Raw genomic sequence first — 23047 nt, 5'->3', positions numbered from 1 at the left:
TTTCTAGGGCAGGCTTTAGTTGACTGAATTGGCCTCAGTACATGACTCATATTTACTTTATCAATGCTTGAAGAAGGAAGAGTTGAGGAAATTCAACTTTGGCAAGATTTGAATTCAGAATGTAGAACAACAAGATTAAATGCAATATAGCATTAAATCTCACAATCCAATGGTTCTGCCACACCACCACCACCACCATTACTACTACTACTGCACTACTATTGCTACTACTACTACTGGAAACAACAGCAACAATCCTTTCTACTATAGACACAAGGGCCTGAAATTTTGGGAGGAAGCTAGATGATTACATTGACTCCAGTGCACAACTAGTACTTATTTCATCAACTCCCAAAAGAATGAAAGGCAAAGTCAACCTCAGCGGAATTTGAACTCAGAACATAAAGACAAAAGAAATGCCACTAAGCATTTATAAGAATAATAATGGTTTCAACTTTTGGCACAAGGACAGCGATTTTAGGACAGGAGGTAAGTCGATTATATCAACCCCAGTGTTCAACTGCTACTTATTTTATCAACCCCAAAAGGACAAAACACAAAGTTGACCTCAACAGATGTGAAATATAAAGTAAACATGGTATACAAATAAATGAGGATGATGCAAACCTCCTGGTGCAGGCAGACTTCCGCCTAAGGCCAATTGAGGAAACCCACAGACCTAAGTTCACTCTGAACATCAAGAATAGGTGCCTGTCTCATTTGATATTCCCTGACCTACAGACATGTACTTAGAAGGGTCTCACCCACTTTTGTCTTTTTCACATCCACCTTTCAATAAATTCACTTGAGGACAGCAGCTCCCGCTCCCAATCACCTTCCTTTTCAAGTGAAACTTGAAAATATCAATGAGGGCTTGACCAAAGAGGTGATTGTCTGTCATCAGACCTTTCGACTTTCTCCATCACACAACCTCTTTCACTATAGCCACCATACAAAGGAAAACTGCCTTTCTTGCCCATGTTAATGGAAGACAGTGGGGCAACCATTACAACAGATTCAACTGATAGCCAGATTCATCCCACATGTGGTGAACAGCTGCTTGATATAACTTCACAAAGTTAGCAATACCCAGCCACTGAGAAAGTACATGCAGAATCGTTTCATTGGATAGGCTTGTCTAACAGCATTTACCCCGACTGTAGAATTTATTTCAAACTAATAATACTCCTTGGTAGCATTGTTGTTGGCGGTGGGAGCAATGATGGTACTTTTGTTATTATCATTTAAGTTTTCATTGTCAATGCTTATTTTCATTCTGTGCTTCTCAGTAACTGTATTTATAACTGTATTTTTGCTCAGTTGCCATATTTTTCAGCTTTCCTATTGTTCACAGTTTTTTGTATTTGCAAAACTGGTAGGATGTTACCACTACTGTGATTAGCACTTAGTGATATTGAATCAGTCGCAAACAAAGTAACTGGATATTTTCTGGAATATAATTTCCTTTCTATTTTTTTTTCCTTTTCACTCGTTTCAGTTCTAAACTGCAGCCATGCTGGAGACTACTTTGAAGGGTTTAGCTGAACAAATTTACTCCCCAATACTTCTTTTGTTTTTGTTTTTTAAGGATGCTACATATTCTAGTGATCCTTTTTGCCAAACTGCTAAGTTATGGGGACATAAACTAAAACTGGTTGTCAAGTGGCACTGGGGAACAAACACAACACAGACACAGACACACACACATCCAAGAATGCATGTGGCTGAGTGGTTAGGTTGTTACGCTCATAATCACTAGATCCAGGTTCAATTTCCAGACTGGGTGGTGCATTGAGTTCTTGAGCAAAGCACTTCCTTTTACATCGCTTTAGTCCCCCTTTCAATCAGGAAGGAATGTTGGCCTGCTCACTTAGCTACTGGGGCAGCATAATTCAAAGGCTAAAACAATGCAAAGCACATTGTGACCAATGATGTGTAACATCTGATAGTCTGGTTGGTCATGTGATATATATATATATATATATATATATATATATATATATATATATATACATACATATATATACGTGTGTGTGTGTGTGTGTGTCATATATATATATATATATATATATATATATATAGGTGCAGGCATGGCTGTGATAAGAAGCTTGCTTCCCAACCACATGGTTCCAGGTTCAGTCCCACTGTGTGGCACCTTGGGCAAGTCTCTTTTACTATAGCCTCAGGCTAACCAAAGCCTTGTGAGTAGATTTGGTAGATGGAAACTGAAAGAAGCCCATCGTATATATATATATATATATATATATATATATATATATATATGACAATGAACTCTTCTCTCTCTCTCTCTCTCTCTCTATATATATATATATATATATATATATGTGTGTGTGTGTATGTGTGTGTGTATGTATATATATCTGTGTGTCTGTGTCTTTATGTCTGTGTTTGTTCCTGCCATCATAGTTTGACAAGTGGTGTTGGTGTGTTATGTTACCGTAACTTAGCAGTTCAGCAAAACAGACTGATAGATTAGATATTAGGCTTAAGAAATAAGTCCTAGGATCGATTTGTTTCACTAAAACCCTTCATGGCAGTGCTCCAGCATGGCCACAGTCAAACGACTGAAACAAGTAAAAGAATAAAAGAATATATATACCAAGGTATCATGGTATTGATCAGACTATCAAACGTTGCTATACACCACTGGTTACAATATCCTTTAGTTTTCAAATGATGTTACCTACAGGCTAGGTAGGCAAGCCAACATTTCCCCTGAACAGAACACCAGTCCATCACAGGGTTGTCCATTTATAGCTGAGTGAACTGCAGCAGTGTTTTGCTCATGAACACAACACACAGCTGATCCGGGAATCAAAACCATGACATCACAATCATGAGTGCAGACATCCTAACCACAAAGCTGCTTGTATCCAGCTGTAAAAACCATGTCAAAACTGACCTTGCCTGTGCTGGTGCCATATAAAAAGCACTCAGTCCACTCTGCAGAGTGGTTGGTGTTAGGAAGGGCATCCAGCCATAAAAACCATGTCAAAACAGACACAGTAGCCTGGTGTAGTAGAAGACCTGGTTGGCTTATGTTAAACTGTCCAACCCATGCTAGCATGGAAGAAGGACATTAAACAATGATGATGATAATGATGACGATGATGATAATGATGATGATGATGATGATGATATAGGCTTCTTTCAGTTTCTATCTACCAAACCAACTCACAAAGCTTTGCTCAGCCTGGGGTGCTAACACTTGCCCAAGGTACCACACAGAGGAACTGAACCCAAGACCACTTGGGTGGAAAGCAAGCTTCTTAACCACACGACCATGTCTGTATAGTACACCAACTGTCAAAGAGCAAACCTTTATTTCCATCCAGGTATTATTTTCGCTAACAAAGTGATATGGATTATTTAAACATGTATTAATGGGATGGACGTTTAAATATTGAGAAGTAAAGTTGACTACCACTTAAACTTGGCTGTTCTGTAGGAACCAACATTACTGCTATTTTTAACCCTAGGATGATGCCTCCTCCAGCTTGTTACTTAATGCAATCTGCACCTGATATATATTGCAAGCAGGGGAGTAAACCCCTACCACCTTCCAGCCATGAGACTACCAGACTGTACAGCTTCGACCTCTTTGTGGTCATTCTCAGTGGTGGATACTCATCTGCTAGAGATAGCAGTAGTTCACTGCAGCTCACAATATCTAGAAAACCAAGTGACACAGTCACTGACCTTGCAACAAAGCAAACTGGTTAGTTAGAAAATCTCTATAAGAGATGAAAGCAGTAACTATACCGAGAAGTAATGTTTACTGCCACTTACTGCTCTGTTTATATATTGTTAAGCTCATTGTTGGAGGAAAGAACAGAATAATTTTTTCATCAAATAATCCTGGAAAAAAATCCTTTGTATGTGGAGTTCTTCCACAAGTAGACATGGCAAACAACGACAACAAGAACAACAACTACAATAATAATAATAATAATAATCATAATAATAATAATAATAATAATAATCCTTTCTACTATAGGCACAAGGCCTGAAATTTTGAGGGAAGGGCTAGTCAATTATATGGACCCCAGTATGCAACTGGTACTTATTTCAACCTTAGTAGGATTTGAACTCAGATCATAAAGACTGACAAAATGCCACTAAGCATTTTTCCTGGCATGCTAACAATTCTGCCAGCTCACTACCTTAATAATAATAATAATAATAATAATAATAATAATAATAATAATAATGATGATCATGGTTTCAAATTTTGCCACAAAGGCAGCAATTTTGGGGGAGGGGATTAGTTGATTACATCAACCCCAGGGTTCAACTGGTACTTATTTTATTGACCCCAAAATGATGAAAAGCAAAGTCAACCTTGGCAGAATTTGAACTCAGGACATGAAGACAAACGAAATGCTGCTAAGCATTTTGCCTAGCATGCCAACAATTCTGTCAGCTCACCACCTTAATAATAATAATAGCAAGAGCACTCAGAGAGTGCAAACCTCCGCCAAGGCAACACCAATGTCCTCTCAACGATTAGCCAGAGATGATTTTTTAAATGAGAATGTCTGAAATAAACTCGACTGCTCTCACAAACAAGAATACTAAAGATGAACCCAACCACTCTCAAAAATTAAGTAAAAAAACAGGAAAAATAATCCAGAATCCTTGTCCCATACTGAATCGATCCCAAAATCTAATCAGTTCGTGCCAGTCACAAGGACAAACACACCTGAAAATTTCATCTGAATCCATCGAGCAGTTCTTGAGATATCTTGTCCTTGGACAAACAAACAAACACAACTGAAAACAATACCTCTGCCTTTACTAAAGCAGGGGTAATAATAATAATAGTAATCTGAATTTGAACTCAGAACATGTAGATAGTTAAAATGCTGCTAAGCATTTTGCCCGGCACAGCAATGATTCTGCCAGCTCATTGCATTAATAATATTGATGGGCACAAGTCATCAAGTATTGGGGAAGAGGGCTAGTCGATTACATCAGCCTCAGTGCTCAACAGGTACTTATTTAATCAACCCCGAAAGGAGGAAAGGCTAAGTCAACCTTGATGATATTTGAACTCAGAAAGTAAAGACAGAAGAAATGTTGCTAAATATTTTGTATGGCATGCTAATGATTCTTATTTCTTTACTGCCCACAAGGGGCTACACACAGAGGGGACAAACAAGGACAGCCAAACGGATTAAGTCAATTATATCGACCCCAGTGCGTAACTGGTACTTATTTAATCGACCCTGAAAGGATGAAAGGCAAAGTCGACCTCGGAGGAATTTGAACTCAGAACGTAACGGCAGACGAAATACCGCTAAGCATTTCGCCCGGCGTGCTTACATTTCTGCCAGCTCGCCGCCTTAATGCTAAAGATTCTGGCATGCTAATGACTCTGCCAGCTCACTGCCTTAATAAAAATAATAAAAATAATAATAATAATAATAATAAATAGAGGTAACTTGAATGTGGAATCTAAAAACAGAAACAATTCCTATTATAGTAGGTGCCTTAGGTATAATAAAAAAATATTCAGACAAATATTTAACAAAAACACCAGGACTTACAAATATATATAACATACAGAAAATTGCACTACTGGGCACTGCACACATCCTACGCAAAACACTTTCAATACAGTAACCATAAGGGCACCACAGCACATACCCAAGGCGCACAGAGCTGCGCTCGGTAGTGAAATGAAAGCACGTTATAAAAATAAAACTACTGAACAATAATAATAATAAAAACACTTTCAATACAGTAACCATAAGAGCATCACAGCAAACCACGGCACATACCCAAGGCACACAGAGCTGCGCTCGGTAGTGAAGTGAAAGCACGTTATAAAAATAAAACTACTGAATAATAATAATAATAATAATAATAATAATAATAATAATAATAATAATAATCTCTATTTAGGTGCAAAGCTAGCAATTTTGAGGGGAGGGAGTTAGTCAATTATGTCAACCCAGTTCTTTACTAGCATTTTATTTTTGATGATTTGGAGGAATGAAAGGTAAAGCAACCTTTGTGAGATTAGAACTGAGAATGTAAAGTGCTAGAACAAACACCAAAGACTATTTTTCTGATGTTCTAATGATTCTACTAATCCTCCATACTTATTATAATAATAATACCAAGGAGAAGAAGAAGAAAACAACAACAACAATAATAATGATCTCCTTATCTTTCCTTAATGATAACAATAATGAAAACAATAGATGGAGTTCATTTTATACTTACAGGTAATTCGAAGGATGTTGGGAAAAAGTCATAACTGAAAAATAGAAGAACATTTTAATTAATTCAAAATCCCCAATTTGAACAACTAGAAAGCAGTTCTAAAAAAAAAGATCATGATTTTAGTACTAGAAGCAGTGGTGGTGGTGGTGACATCGGTGGTGGTAGTGGTCGTGGCGGAGGTGGGGGGGGGGGGGTAGTAGTAGTAGTAGTAGTAGTAGTAGAGGAAATTTAGACAAAGCAGACAATGCAGAATGGAGTATTTCAAAGCTAAATAGTGAGTGAAAATAATCACCCATATTGTTAATATTCATAATTAATATCATACATTCTCTCTCTCTCTCTCTCTCTCTCTCTCTCTATATATATATATATATATATATATATATATATATATATATATATATATATATATATATAAACGTGTGTATATATATATATATATATCCACACATATATATATAAACATATATATGTACATATAGCATATATACGTGTATATACATATGTATAAGAATATATGTATATACCACACAAACACACACACACATTTAATAGAATATTATATTCTCATATCAGCCACTTTACCAATTGGTTCCATTTCAAGAGTCTTAACAATCATCAGAAAAGGCTGTAAAGAATAGAATGGTGTGGTATTCTAATCATTAGAGGTCTGAAAGTGTCACATCTGGTTTGCTGGTTTTATGGCGATTGTAAAAATCAGAGCAAAATCGTCCAGGTCAAAAACCCGGGAAGAAAAAAGTTTTCTTAATTTATTGGAGTTATTCCCCTTGGATTGGGAGATTAAAAATAAAGCTTATGTTAATTAGATATTTGTTTGTAGGGTGGCGTTATGATCAACATAAGGGTGGGGTGAAATGAAAATGTAGGAAAGTGAGGATGGGAAATGATTGGGGAAGGTTAATTTTAACTCTTATATTATTCCTTCAAATTTCCATGACAGGAAAAAACTGAGTGGGATGTACTTCAATACTTATGTCTATATTGTGGTCAGCCAGTATGCAAGAACAAATGTGGGCTCATGTGTACCTACCAAATGTGGTAGGTACAGAAAACCTCACTTTTATTATAATTAAGGTAGGTACCCAGATGAAGAGAATTCTTTAGGATGATCCTTTACTTAGCTATATTTACCAAAAGAAAATCATTGATCGTTGTTTTTCTTTGGTGCATAAAAGTACATCATGGCTATCACCAGCAGCAGGCAATTACTGCTACTTCCACTGCCAGGACTACTAGATCACATAATTCTGGCCTCTTCGAAGCTTGTCAATGATAGACATCTTGCGGCTGGAAATAGCAGTAACTGCTGCACTAGCCATATACATAGAAATAAAGATCCAAATCAGGCACAGATGTCACTAAAAGCCAATAGGTGATAGTTATGATGTGCTTTTACACACCAAAGAAAACCACTACTAGCCTCATCTTGCTCCCTGCACTCCACAAGACATTGTACAGTCACTTTCTTGTTTGATGATCCATGAAGGTTTCTGCTGGATCCAGTCTTCACATGAATAGGTAGGCAAGCCCTAATATACTAATAGCCTAATATGCTAATAGGCAAGCCTTAATATGCTAATGGTGGGAGAACAAACACAGACACAAAAACACACATATAGACACACATATATATATATATATATATATGATGGACTTCTTTCCGTTTCTGTCTACTAAATCCACCCACAAGGATTTGTTCAGCCAAAGGCTATAGAAGACACTTGCCCGAGTTGTCATGCAGTGGGACTGAACCCAGAACCATGTGGTTGGGAAGCAAGCTTCTTATCATACATTCCAAAAGAGCAAAGACGAATGAAGTAGTAAATAGAGGTGACAGTAAGAACTGCAAAAACCAACACAGTAGCTGAGAGAAGTATTAGTTCAGAAGAATTGAGAATAATTCTGTGGTGGTTGGTAACCTTAGGTCAATGCTAACAAGCAGATCTATGATTGAAGGCACCTCAGCCATGAGTTATTACATCTTTTGTTAAATATGGTAATATGCAATTTAGGATGAGATTTGGTTGCTACTTTCAGTGGGTTGAATGACTACATAGAAGCCCCTTCATCACCTTACAGTAACATGGTGTTGAGGAACATTTAATTTAACTAAACCAACAAACACGTATTTTAGAACAACTTACAATTGACCTTCAGCTTTCCCATGATCTCTCTCAACTTGTCGTTTCAAACGCTTTAGATTTTTCACCATCAGATTTTTTCTTGTAAGCTGAATATGGTAAAAAATAGTTTATAATAGGATAAAATACTTGTTTCTATTTATGATTTGATAAATACTACAATATATATATATATATATATATATATATATATATATATATATATACATGTATATATATATATGTGTGTGTGTATATATATATATATATGTGTGTGTGTGTGTGTGTGTGTATATATGTATATATATATATATATGTGTGTGTGTGTGTGTGTGTGTGTGTGTGTGTGTGTATATATATATATATATATATATATATATCAGGGAGATAGGTGTGTTGGTAGAAACTCCATACATTGTACCCAGTGCAAGCTTTGGGTGCATGAGAGATGCAGTGGTATCACAAGAAGGTTAATGGAGAAAATAGTCTGTGTGGAAAATGTTTGGGTACAATAATCACTAAAAATGCATAGGCAATAGACTCCCTCAAATGCTCAGGAGGATCGTTAGTAGTAGCAGATAACTTTTGTTACCTAGGTGACCAAGTTAGCAGTGGAGGAGGAAATTCTGAAAGTGTAGTTGCTAGAATAAGAAGGGGCTGGGCAAAGTTCAGAAAGCTTCTACCTTTGTTGGTAACTAAAGACCTCTCCCTCAGAGTGAAAGGCAGATTGTATGATGCCTGTATACATACAGCTATGCTACATGGCAGTGAAACATGGGCTTTGACTACAGAGGGCTTTCAAAGGCTTGAAAGAAATGAAGCTAGCATGCTCCATTGGGTGGGTAATGTCAGTGTGCACACACAACAGAGTGTAAATGATTTAAGAGGAAAACTGGGTGTAAGAGGCATCAGATGTTGTGTGCAGGAGAGAAGACTGCTGGTTTTTGTCATGTTATGTGTATGGATGAGGACAGCTGCATAAAGAAGTGCCAAGCTCTAACTATGGAGAGGGAACATGTGGAAGGGGTAGACCCAAGAAGATGTGGGATAAAGTAGTGAGAAAGGATCTTCGGATAGTAGGCCTCACTGCAGAAATGACAAGGAGCTGGGAGTTGTGGTGATTTGCAGTACTAAGTAAAATTGATGCCAGCCATACATACAGGTTTGTCCTTTACAGATGCTGGTGCCACATAAAATGCACTTGTGCAAGTACTGCATAAAGGCACCCATGCCAGTGACACATAAAAAACACCTAGCACAGTTTGTAAAGTGGCAATAGGAAGGGCATCCAGCTGTAGAAACTATGCCATAACAGACAATTGGATTCTAGACAGCTCCCTGGCTGACCAGCTCCTGTCAAACCGTCCAACTCATGCCAACACGGAAAACGGACATTGAATGATAATGATGATTATGATATATATGTGTATATATATATATATATATATATATATATATATATATATATATATATATATATATATTATTAAAAAATATATACATACAGTTTTATATGTATGTGTGTGTATGTATGTATGTGTGTGTGTATATATATATATATATATATATATATATACAAGGGAGAGTCAAAAATTATAAACACTCTTGTTTTTTCAATGTATTTACACAAAAGCAAGGGATAAACAAGTATGTCATTTTTCTATATAGTCTCCTTCCTTTTCAATGCACTTGTTCCAGCAGTCCACAAGCTTGCATATTTCCTCCATGAAGAAGGTTTACGGATGGTTGTGCAACCATTTATGCACCACTTCCTTCACAACCTCATCTGCAGGAAATTGCCAACTTCATAAACCATCTTTGAGCAGTCCAAAATATGATAGTTGGAAGGGGCGAGATCTGGGCTGTAGGCAGGGTGTTCCAGCACCTCAAAACCCAATTGGTTAATGGTTTCAACGGTCTGGGCAGCAATGTGTGGGTCTGCATTGTCATGCAACAACAAAACTTTCTTTGACAATAGGCTTTGGCATTTGGTGTGAATTGCTGCTCTTCAGTTTGTTGGCCAGCAAAGCACTGTATCTTGCACTATTGATCGTACACCCCTTTTCCAGGTAGTCTTCCATTATAGGCCCTTTTGAGTCCCAAAAAAGGGTTAGCATCACCTTTCCTATGGAAGATTGAGTCTTGAATTTCTTCATCGCAGGCGAGCCAGGATATTTCCACTTCATACTCTGTCTTTTAGTTTCTGTCTCATAATGATGGACCCATGTTTCATCTCCTGTGACTATTCTGTTCAAAAGATCCTTGCCCTCATTGTTGTAATGGTTGAGTAAATATTGGCAGACCTCAAGATGGTTGCACTTGTGCTCTGCAGGAAGCTCTCTTGGCACCCATCTTGCACAAACTTTATGGAAGCCAAGCTCATCATGGATGATTTGATAGGCAGAACCATGACTGATCTGTAGAGAACAAGCTACCTCATTGATGATAACTCGCCAGTTCACCATTCCATCTTTTGAGCTTACTGAATTTTCTTGTCAGTGGTGGAAGCTGACAGGCATACCTGTATTGTACTAAAAGCCTCCAATGAATTTCAGCACCTGACACACCTTCTGGCCAGAGAAATCAAATCACTGCTCTTTTCTTCTTTGGTGCACATTGCTAGTGGATCAGCCATGCTTACACAGCAAAGCCAGAAATAAAAATGGTGTGATCAGGCTCAAACTTCGATCACATGACACAATAGTACTAACTATAAGCATGCATGTGCAGAAGGCAGTGTGACAATAATAAAGATATGTTATGGTTGGTGAAAGTGTGGATAATACTTCCCCTCATGTAAATATATATATATATATATATATATATATAATTGTCACTGAATATGACTAGGCTGTTAGAACACCAGTTTGAATTTAGACTGTCTATATATATATATACTACAGATATGTATATACGCACACATCTATATATACATAGGGGGGAGAATATACAAAAAATAACAACAGACGAGGACAGGTGGTGTAAATAACAAAAGTATATATTAGTATGACGCTCGGGAATACGGAAAGTCTTTGACGTTTCGAGCTACGCTCTTCAACAGAAAGAATACGGAGACAAGGAGAAAAACACGGAGAAAAAAAATTGAATAGTGTTCAGTCAACGGTCAATCATAATAATGGGGGAGAAAAAAAATTGAATAGTGTTCAGTCAACGGTCAATATTTATTATTTTAAAAATGATATTAAACATACACACACACATACACATGCAATTTATACATGGACACAGCTAACTTTACAAATTGCCAGTACTTTGATAGAAAACAGATATAGTGAAAGTATCATTGTACCTAACTGATTTGTTGCACTTGTTACAGAGACAAACAAACAGGGGGAGAGGAGACACATCGTTAATTATATAAGCAGATGTGTGTGCGTGTATGTGTGAATGCATCTGTATGCATGTGTGTTGCAAAAGAAAAAACACAAAGAATGCTTCAGTACACTTATGCCATATTAATTCTTTCTACTATGAAAAAATAAAAAATAAATGCTATGCTGTAAGTATATTTATTCTCCCACTTCTATATTTCTACAGTTCTTCTGTCTATCTCTCTACTGATAACTTTGGCAGAAGCTTGAGAGACTGAATGGAAACAGAAAAAAGGTATACAGTTTCAACATAGAGGTTCTCTCATAATGTAACCCTTATGAAATATTGTTCTTTTATTTCTTAGCAAGCTGTTTGTGGGCATATGTTGGTAATGAAGTAAATATAAATGGAACTTCTGCTGGTTCCGTTGATGAATATTGCAATTGTTTCATCATGGGAATTAGTTATTTATTGTATTATAGTGTAAATGGACAAACATTCCACAGACAATCATTTCTTTAATGTAACCTTCAAGCAGAATTAGCATAACATTGTTTGTATGAATTATTGATATAGTCATCTGATGTGCTTCCATTTATTTCTGTTTACCCAGTTTCACTCACAAAGCTTAGACTGACCTGAAGCTATGGCAGAAGACACTTGTCCAAGATGCTATGTGGTGTGATTGAGCCTGGAATCTCATGATTTTGAAACAAGTATCTTAACCATTCAGCCATGCCTGCATATTATCTTGCTCCTTGTCTCTATCCTAAAATAAACCCAATGGTACAACTCCAAAGTCTTTCACAATCAAAGGACACCTACGATGATGATTGCAACCACAACTGACAATATTTACATTGAATTTCTTACATGCAATGATTTGATAAATGAGCATTAACAGAAATGTCTTAAAGCTTTGTGTGTGTAGTTGTGTATCTACTATAGATGTGAATTCCAAAAACCAACAAAGTCTTCAAGGCATGACATGATGTTTTTGTTTTGTCCTAGAATATTCATAATTAGTATCATACATTCACTCTTTATACATATATTTACACTGATGGAATGACAAGAATAGGTATATGAACTTAAATACATTAGCAAGTAATTGACCTAATTTCAGAGAGCAAATGACTTGTCTTTTCACCAACCAGGTTGAAAATTCAAAATTTAGGCTATCTTTAGTAAACTAACACCATGTGTATAAACAATTTTGGCTGGACTAGTAACTCTGCTCAGATGGTATCTGAAGCAGTATCAGTAATTAACAACAAAAATGCATACCAAAATGCTTAATTTGCAGTGTGAACTGGCTTGCAGCAGAAACATATGTAGGGTACTGACATTAAAAGATGTGATTAACTATATAATAAAACCTGGATATGTAAATCTGTTCTCCTAATTTTTATTAATTATTTCTTCTCTACTGATACTTTGCAGTCTCTATAGAGACATGGATTTACCAAACTGAGGATTTATGAAGTATAGTAAACTAACTGGAGTTCATTTACATTCACTGAGGTTAGTCAGCATTGTTAACTAGTAAAAGTGAACACAGTGCCCACTAGGATTTTATATCCCTACTAACCAATTTTGGAAATTTACCTTTTATATATATATATATATATATATATATATATATATATATATATATATATATATATTACTCTTTTGTTTCAGTCATTTGACTGCGGCCATGCTGGAGCACTGCCTTTAGTTGAGCAAATCGACCCCAGGACTTATTCTTTGTAAGCCTAGTACTTATTCTATCGGTCTCTTTTTGCCGAATTGCTAAGTTACAGAGACATAAACACACCAGCATCGGTTGTCAAGCGATGGTGGGGGGACAACACACACACATATATATATATACATATATACGACAGGCTTCTTTCAGTTTCTGTCTACCAAATCCACTCACAAGGCTTTGGTCGGCCCGAGGCTATAGTAGAAGACACTTGCCCAAGGTGCCACGCAGTGGGACTGAACCCGGAACCATGTGGTTGGTAAGCAAGCTACTTACCACAAAGCCCATCCTTGATCAAGCTGAGCTATGATCAAAAGCATCCCATTTATGACCTTCCTGTCTTTTGGATAATGGAATATATCTATAACTACATTATATAATATGTATTTTCCTTTTTTCAAAAAAGTGAATTCTAATTTCAAGGATATTAGACTGCTAATTCTTGCAGATCAAGTAACCACACGATGGACTTCCCTATTGCTTTTGATGCATGAGCATCCATTTGTTCAATTAAATGAGCTGTTATTCATTAAATTAGAATTCAAAGTGGCTGAGTATTCCACATACATATGTATCTTTAATGTAGTTCGTAGCAGAATCTGTGTAAGACTGTGTGACAAAGCTAGACCATTGGATTACAGGAACAATCCATCTGACTTGGCTTCTACATAGTTTCCATCTTTCCAAATTCACTCACAAGACCTGAGGTTATGGTAAAAATACAAGTTCAAGATGACATGCAGTGAGATTGAACTCAAGAGTTCATGGTTTTGAAGTAAACATGTTAACCACACAGTTGTGCCTAAGCCCAAACCATGCAGGAGTGCAAAGAAAACATGTGCTGCGCAAGTCCAGAGGCAAATCCTGGCCTTCATTCCCAGCAGACCACTAAGTACCTGACCTGCAAAAGAACCTTCCAAGCTCACATTGGCCTGATCGATCACAGCCAGATGCACTGTTACCTGTCTTTTTCGCCCATGTGATGTCCTTGGTCATCATCAACACCAATGGATGAACATTATATTATTATGCCTAAGCCCAGACCATGTAGAGACTCACTCATTGACTTCTGTCTAATTCGCTTGGCAAGAGGTTTTGTAAGGAAATTTCAGTATAAAATAGTGATAAATGTTTCTAAAGTTTTCATTTAGTGTTTGTGATGTTGTGATGCCATGGAGTAGTATCTTGTTGTCTGTTCAACAATATCAAAGTTATGAAGATTCTAAGCCAATTTCCAGTTGTTAATACACATGCTGGAGTTTTTTTTTCTAATCATTGGAATTCTTTCACAGCATAAAGATGATTTCATACCTCCATCATATTACTTACCACAAGTCTTTTTTTATTGCTTTAACTGTTTAGCACCAGGCCAATCCTCCTTGAGCAGCCCTATGACCAAAGATGTTCCAGCCATGACCAAGCTATATCATTTTGTATATTGTGGAGAGAAAGGTGGGAAGTGGTGATAAAGGATTTTCGGACACTGGGCCTCATTGAGGAACTAACAAGGGACTGGGAGATGTGGCGATTTGATGTACTTGATAAGAGATGTGAAGCTAAGTAAAATTACTGTCTTCCACACATACAGGTTTGTCCTTTCAGGTACCAGTATCACTTGAAAAGTACCCAGGTTTCTTACAACATGGAGATTTCTTACAACATGGAGATTTCTTATAACATGGAGATTTCTTATAACATGGAGATTTCTTACCTCATGATGGTTTCTGAAATGAAGCATCCGCTGGTGTTCATGCAGGTACAATCCTGTGTAGTTGTCTTTTGAGAATTCTCGGTCACACCAAAAGAAATCCCAGTCTTCTTCACTGTAAAAGTTAAAACACGATTTACAATATTACAATATTACAATATACACACACCCACAACATAGATATACATACATATATATGCGCACGTGTGTGTGTGTGTATCATTGTCCTCCAGAGGAGTTTAAAACTAAGAACCCATAGGAACTCCTCTATGCTGATAACATTGTTCTTATAGTTGAATATGTAGTAGAATTAGAAAAGAAATTCCAGGTGGGGAAGCAAAACCAAGAATGAAAGGGTCTTTAAAGTTAAGTTATCAAAGACCAAAGTTCTAGTAAGTAAGAAAGCAAGCAGACACTAATTCCTTCAAGTTTGAAATGTAGAAAGGGTGTAAATAGAGATTCCATACAGTGTACCCAGTGCAAGCTGGGGACACAACACATAAGAGATGCAGTAGAATTACAGGAAGGTTAACAGAGAAAGCAGGGTAGATCTACAATAAAGAAAATTGCAGCCTTGGACATTCAACTTATTATTCAAATATACTGCATCTAGGACTGCATGTATTATCCAACCCTTCTTTCCATTACAACGGCAGAGAATGATTAATGGGAGATTTGGCTGTTATTTTTACCAAGTTGAGCAACCTTGTAGCGGTCCCTTGTTGATGAATCTGTAGAAGAAACCTAAGTAAATTGAATTGTTTTTTTGCAATTGTTGTTGTTGTTGTAGTTGTTCTTAATGCTGATGTTGCTGATAATGTGACTAACCATAAAGGTAAGGAACAGAATAACATTATCATCATCATTGTTTAATGTCTGCCTTCCATGCTGGCATTTTTCTATTTTCTTTTAGTCAGGAGGGAAGCCAGAATTCATGACTCACTACAAGACCTCACAGACTGATGAGAGGGAGCCTGATCCAAATGCTTGCAACAGAGTGAACTCCACTTAAGGCATTCACAATGCCAGGCGGTGGGGTTAAACTAGGCAACTACCAAAGGAATATACTACATAACAAGAGTAATTCTATACACAATAAAAGTGTTAATATCACCACACACAAATTAAATTGTAAAAACTATCAACATACCTTACCACTTCCTGCCAGCCTGCTCGTGCTTGTAATACATCAAAGACAGTGTTTTGAATACCACACCTAAAACGTATCTGACGTTCCCTATAATGAGAGCAACAAAGAATAATGAAATAATAAGGGTTTTGTAGATCTTTCAGTAAATATAACATTCTGCAAATATGGATGGTAACAACAGATTTTTGACCCTAATTGACAGACATTTACTCATCAACACTATAACCTACTAGCCCAGTGTGTGAATATCTCTGTTTCTCCTTTAGCTTTGCAATAAATGAACCAATGAAGTAACTTCTATGTGGTTTCATCCCCAGCAAATGGCAGCCAAACATTCTTTAAATCATACTCTGCCATAGTGGCCTCTAACCAGGATCTTCTAGGTGATAATTAAGAGTATCACAAGGTTTTAAATTCAAAAGCTAGCAGAATTGTTAGTACATCGGATGAAATGCTTGGTGGTATTTTGTCCATCTTCACATTCTGAGTACAAATTCTACAGAAGTCGACTGCCTTTCATCCTTTCAGGATCGATAAAATATGTACCAGTAGAGTACTGGTGACAATATAATTGATTATACCTCTTCCCCAAATTTCAGGCCTTCTGCCTATAGTAGAAAGGATTATTTAGAATGTGTACTTTGTGTGTTGTGCACCTTAAGCATAGAGAGCTAGGGTGATGAGGTGACAGAAGCATTGGAAATCATTGTTGTAGTGTCTTAAATAAAGAAAGGGTACACTGGATAAATGTAGTCTTAGACATATCCTTAAACAAGTTGGGTGGTCACAGCTTAAATGCCTTTGATTCATAGGTATGCTTCATCAGGGTTGATCTGGAGTTAAACAACAGCTATACATTTGTTGATTATTTATCAATCAAATTACTTACTTCTCCTAGAACTCATACTGAAGACTTTATCTAACCACTTGCTTTTAGAAACACATCCCTCTAGAAACTCCATGCTACTCATGATTTTTCCAAAACATTAAACGCACTAGTATAGCTAAAAGGAGAGAAGGACAGACTCTATGAGGTACCATTTTGGAGGAAGGGTTGGTACATTTTTATATATGTGTAGTAACGCCGTGCGTATGCGTAGTCTCACGCATGCGTGGAACCCTGTAGTAACGCCGTGCGCATGCGTAGTCTCACGCATGCGTGGAATTAAACAAGCAAGCTTTCCCGCTTAATTCTATCTCTTTCTTGGTCGGCCAGCCATGAGCATGGACGTGTCAAGCAGTGTCTCCAACATTCCAACTCTGGAGACAGTCTCTTTACGTGTTTAGCTGTCACTCTCCATCTTTCGGACTTACACTCGACAGCTTGCTTACATCTACATAACAATGTCCCAACAACTATGCTCACACACACAGAAGCTGTAACAACAAGAACCAAAGATGCATATATTGACCACCTGAATAAATGTTTAAGTTGATGGTCTGGAGTGTAAAAGCGCTAATTTTATATAGGAAAGTCAGGTATACATCTAATGATGTATAACCAACTTTCCTATATATGTTTTAGGGAGGAAAGCCACAAAAGCAAGGACCATCCAAACATGCACAAATTCTAAAAGCAAGGATCATGCACAAATTCTAGCTGAGACACTGGTTAACCCACAACAAATCATATTGAATTATGGTTTTTCTGAACTGAAACGTTTTTCATACACCTATATACAATAAAAAATGTTTTAATACAGGTCAACTTTGTCTTTCATTCTTCAAGAGTCGATAAAATAAAGTCCATATGATCAGCTACACCCTTCACCCAGCACACACTGTTAAGTGGTTGACATTAGTAAAATGATAGATGTGTAAAACTTACAGCAATTTTGAATTTTTCAAACATTTCTTTAGTTCACCCATACCGGATCTAGAATGAAAAACAAAATGATAGAAATTGATTAGAGAAAAGAAACTCAAGCATAAGTTTGAAATATTTTACTTCAAAGATAAGATGGCTTTGGAAATTTTTGAGAAATGAAAGATAGCATCCTTTTCTTTTTTTTTTATAACTACCATCTTTATCAGTTAACCATCTGCTCTATGTGAAATCAAATAATAATATTGTATTAAGATTTTAACTTCAGGTAGAGAGAAATAGTTAGCATATCATCATCAACTCCATTATTATTTCCATCACAACCATATTTATACTCCTCACTCTTAGTATCATTATTACTGTGGCTCTTTCCAGATGACCTCACTTCTTTGTGCTATTTATGAATATGATGTAAGGAAAATTACTGCAACATCTATTTTAACTCAGATAGGGATAATATAATGTTAAGAATGAAAATGTGCATAGTATAGACGCTATCACAAAAACTGGCCTTCTTCTTTACAGTCAGAATATACTTCAACTACTGATCTTTTACAATTTTTCAGATTATGTTGAGATCACAGGATGCAACGTTGTGGATGCAAACTATTTCAGCCTGTGAACTTATTGAATCAATGGCAAATATCCTCAGATGCTCAACAGATGAACATACAACCAGTCAATGCCCATGATCAACCAGTTCAGTTAGTAACCTATTCTATCGTCTGTGGTCATGGCATGCACAGATGAGACATTTCAGCTAGCAAAAGACCAATGTGACTAAAACCCAAGTCAAACACCCATGCTGCATTGCTTGATCAGGACATCTGGCATGGAAAAGTTGCATTAGTCTGAGCAAGCTGCCCAACTGGATGATGATCACTGTTGTTGTTGGCACTCCGTCGCTTACGACGTCGAGGGTTCCAGTTGATCCGATCAACGGAACAGCCTGCTCATGAAATTAACGTGCAAGTGGCTGAGCCCTCCACAGACACGTGTACCCTTAACGTAATTCTCAGGGATATTCAGCGTGACACAGTGTGACAAGGCTGACCCTTTGAATTACAGGCACAACAGAAACAGGAAGTAAGAGTGAGAGAAAGCTGTGGTGAAAGAGTACAGCAGGGTTCGCCACCATCCCCTGCCGGATCCTCGTGGAGCTTTAGGTGTTTTCGCTCAATAAACACTCACAATGTCCGGTCTGGGAATCGAAACCGCGAATCCGCTACCCTAACCACTGGGCGATTGCGCCTCCTAATGATGATGACTAACCATTTACAAAGCTCATGTTAGACCCACAACAGAATATTGCTCCCATATCTTCTATGGAGCTACTACTTGCATATACAGACATTCTAAACTACATCCAATGTAAAATCACTGTCTGGTTGGCCTGAAGTCACTTGCCAACAATCTCCAGCCTCTGATTCACAAACTTGTTGTCTCATGCCTCAGTCTTTTCCAATTACAGTTTAGCCTCTCAGAGCTGGCTAAACTCATGTTCTTCCAACCCTCCCTCATCTTACCTCCAATCACCATCAATATGATGTGTTCCCCCACTTTCCACTGGCTCCACACTATCTACTATTTCTTGTCCTTCCTGCAAAAACAAATATGTAAGTAAGTTTGTGTGTGTGTGTGTATAATATATAATGTATGTATATATATATATATATATATATATATATATATATATATATATATATATATATACATATATATATATATATATGAGAAAGAGAACATATATGTGTATAAACATGTATATAGATACACATACATACATACACACACACACATATGTATGTATGTATGTATGTATGTTATACAGCATTCATAATCGCAATTTTGTTTTTCCTCCGGGCGGTTTCATACAAAACAAAATTCTTCCTAGAATGGAAGAATAATTTAATATTTGTCAGACTTCGCTGATCGGACAAGTATCACTTCGGTTCTTTTGCACAGGCAGTCTCAAACACCACATCCGGAACAAAAAACAAAAGGGAATGAAAAACATTCAAAAAGTAAGGTTAGCTTTTAACCCTATATGAGTTATGCCCCTTAGACTGATCCTTTTTTTTTTTTTAGTCATTGCTTTGGCAAGAACCGTCTCCTGTCGGTTTGTGTGGAAATGTGAAAAGGTAAGGTTGTAAGGGCGAGATAGAGTGGGGAAGGGTTTATATCCATTCAACTACTTACTATACAAATGTGACTTATGAAATTTCCTTGGACAGCCGTATACATCTGTTTGTGCCTATGTAATATATTTGCATATATTGTGTATGTGTGTTCTCTAACTGCTTGACAACTTGTATTGGTTTGTAGGGCGGTGAGCTAACAGAATCGTTAGCGCGCCGAGCGAAATGTTTAGCGGTATTTCGTCTGTCGTTACGTTCTGAGTTCAAATTCCGCCGAGGTCGACTTTGCCTTTCATCCTTTCGGGGTCGATTAAATAAGTACCAGTTACGCACTGGAGCCGATGTGATCGACTTAATCCCTTTGTCTGTCCCCTCTATCTTTAGCCCCTCTGTGTTTATGGGCAATAAAGAAATAAAAACTTTATTGGTTTGTTTTTATCTTGTAACCTAGTGGTTCAGTAAAAAAAAAAAAAAACTAATAGAATAAGTACCAGATTGAAATAAGCCCATCGAGGTTGTGGCCCGTATTCTAATGACCAAAACATATAAAAGAAATTTTGTTTAATATACCGGCACAACTACAGTTCGGTACATCGCCGACATTATTTCTTCATAACTTTCTTTAAAATGTGTATTTTTAAATAGAATACAGACGTACATTTTTCACGATTATATTAATAAAACTTTTTTCTTTTTTTTTTTTTCGTCGGAGTTGTGAATTACCTCCAGGAACGCATCTCCACAAAAATTCATCCAAAAAGAGAGGGAGGTGAGTCGAAATACCACCGATAAAAACTTTCCACCACCACCACCTAATTTTACCGACATTACTGAAAACTAAATTTTTGTTTAAAAATATACATTTTAAAAAAGGTTGAAAAAATAAAATAGAGATGGGCAACAAACTATAGTTATGCCCCTGCCATCCATTCAGGTGAGAAAGCCGAACTCATAATTATATAGCCTACAAAACTAATGGGGTGAGGGCAGGAAGTTATCCTCAAACCGAAGAACTGGGCTGAATGATACAACATAGTGACGTCCACTAAAGGCACCTAAGGTGTCAAGTGTTCATGTTAAGCCGGATAGCCTCAAAGAAGAAACGTTATCCAAAATCGAACGAACTTTTTCTCTCTAACTTTACTTCACCTTCTGGAAAAGATACTCTGGAGTGAGTTCTCGTTGGCTTCTCTAGGCTCATAATAGAATTTTAAATAGTAACTATCATATAAAATATTCGTCTCTAGTTCAATATCTACCATTAATATTTACTGCTTGAGGCGAGCTTACAGAATCGTAAGCACGCCGGACAAAATGCTCCGCAGCATTTCTTCCGGCTTTACGTTCTGAGTTCAAATTTCGCCGAGGTCGATTGTGCATTTTCATCATTAATGAACAACGTTAATCAGAAGTTACGCTTATTTCTAACCTAAAAGGAAATATTGTTTCCATTGCGTGCGTGTGTTATGTTTGTGCGTGTGTGTATAAGGAAATTGTTCGATCCCGCCTCTTGCAGGTACTTGTTTTGCTAACTCTGGGAGATGACAGACGAAGCTGATTTTGCGTGAGGGATTTTAATTTAGGCCCAAGTCTCAACCAAACACCATCTGACTGGTGACGGAGGTAAGGGAAATAAGATGTCACCTTCACACTTTCTTTGGAGAATAATAAAAGTGATGTGTAACGACAACATCTGAGAATCGAAACGAAACCACCATCACAACTCACCAGAGGAGTGTATCTCATTACTCTTACACCACTGGATTGTGTGGTACATTAGTTTCCGTAAATAATATTACCTATTCGCGTATCGAAAGATAAACACAGTAAAGTTTGGGAATTACCTACCTTGACATCATTGGTTGCTATATCAACAAATAAACTTTTTGCCGTAAAGCGGTCTTTAACAAAGCGTGAAGCATATTTTCACCATGATGTTGTTGGATATTCTTTTTATAAGTAATGCCTTTCAACAAAAAAAAAATATCACTTGCATTTTAAATTCTATAATATTGGTGTCAGCAAATCACTTGGACGCCTCTACTATTATAAACACGTGTACATCTTAGGAGTGCATGACCAGCGTTGTCAAGTCTATTAGTTATGTTCTGAGTTCAAATTAACTTGGACCGACTGCTTTTTCATTTCTCGTTGTCGATAAAACAAGTCCTGATCATAGATTTATTCAATCAACTATTTCTGCGACAGTTAACCTTTTACTTTCGTGAGAAAACAATATTTTTGATCTTTAAATTTCATAAATTTAGTATGTTATTTGCCCATTTCCCCTCGATAGCAATAAGTTTGTTTTTGTCTTTCTCTTAACGGAGATTGAACGCCTGTCTTGTAATAACGGGTTTTTGTTGTTGTTGTTTTTTGTTTTGTTTTTTTCAATTAATCATTTGTTTGAATATTTTACTTCATCTTCTGGAAAAGATACTCTGGAGTGGGTTCTCGTTGGCTTCACCAGGCTCATAAGAGAATTTTAAATAGTAACTGTCAGATAAAAACATTCGTCTGTAGTTCAATATCTACCATTAATATTTACTGCATGAGGCGAGCTTACAGAATCGTAAGCACGCCGGACAAAATGTTCCGCAGCATTTCTTCCGGCTTTACGTTCTGAGTTCAAATTCCGCCGAGGTCGATTGTGTCTTCCATCATTTCGGGTCGATAAAAGAAGTACCAGTTGAGCACTAGAGTACATGCAGTTGACTATCCCGCTTCTTTAAAATTTTTGGCCTTGTGCC

At 37.0% G+C, this 23047-nt stretch overlaps 1 protein-coding gene across 9 annotated transcripts in view; it reads right to left on the bottom strand.

Moving 5' to 3' along the window:
* The window catches only part of LOC106872258 (putative tubulin polyglutamylase TTLL9), a 59203-nt gene that overhangs the window by 25420 nt on the left and 10736 nt on the right, over positions 1-23047 (bottom strand). For 3 of the 9 annotated variants that reach the window (XM_089354774.1, XM_089354795.1, XM_089354748.1), the window contains exons 3-7: positions 18163-18210; positions 16335-16421; positions 15188-15299; positions 8418-8503; positions 6253-6286 (exon numbers count right to left, since the gene is read on the bottom strand). In XM_089354774.1, the coding sequence (XP_089210900.1) occupies positions 6253-6286; positions 8418-8503; positions 15188-15299; positions 16335-16421; positions 18163-18203 (360 nt within the window). In that variant the 5' untranslated portion in view covers positions 18204-18210. The other 6 variants (XM_089354763.1, XM_089354752.1, XM_089354761.1 and 3 more) reach the window with 6 other exon arrangements.

This window comes from Octopus bimaculoides, chromosome 1, assembly GCF_046866305.1.
Source record: "Octopus bimaculoides isolate indiv1 chromosome 1, ASM4686630v1, whole genome shotgun sequence".
Taxonomy (NCBI): Eukaryota; Metazoa; Mollusca; class Cephalopoda; order Octopoda; family Octopodidae; genus Octopus; species Octopus bimaculoides.
The sequence above is the reverse complement of the archived record's forward strand: the minus strand, read 5'-3'. Positions and strand labels throughout refer to the sequence as shown.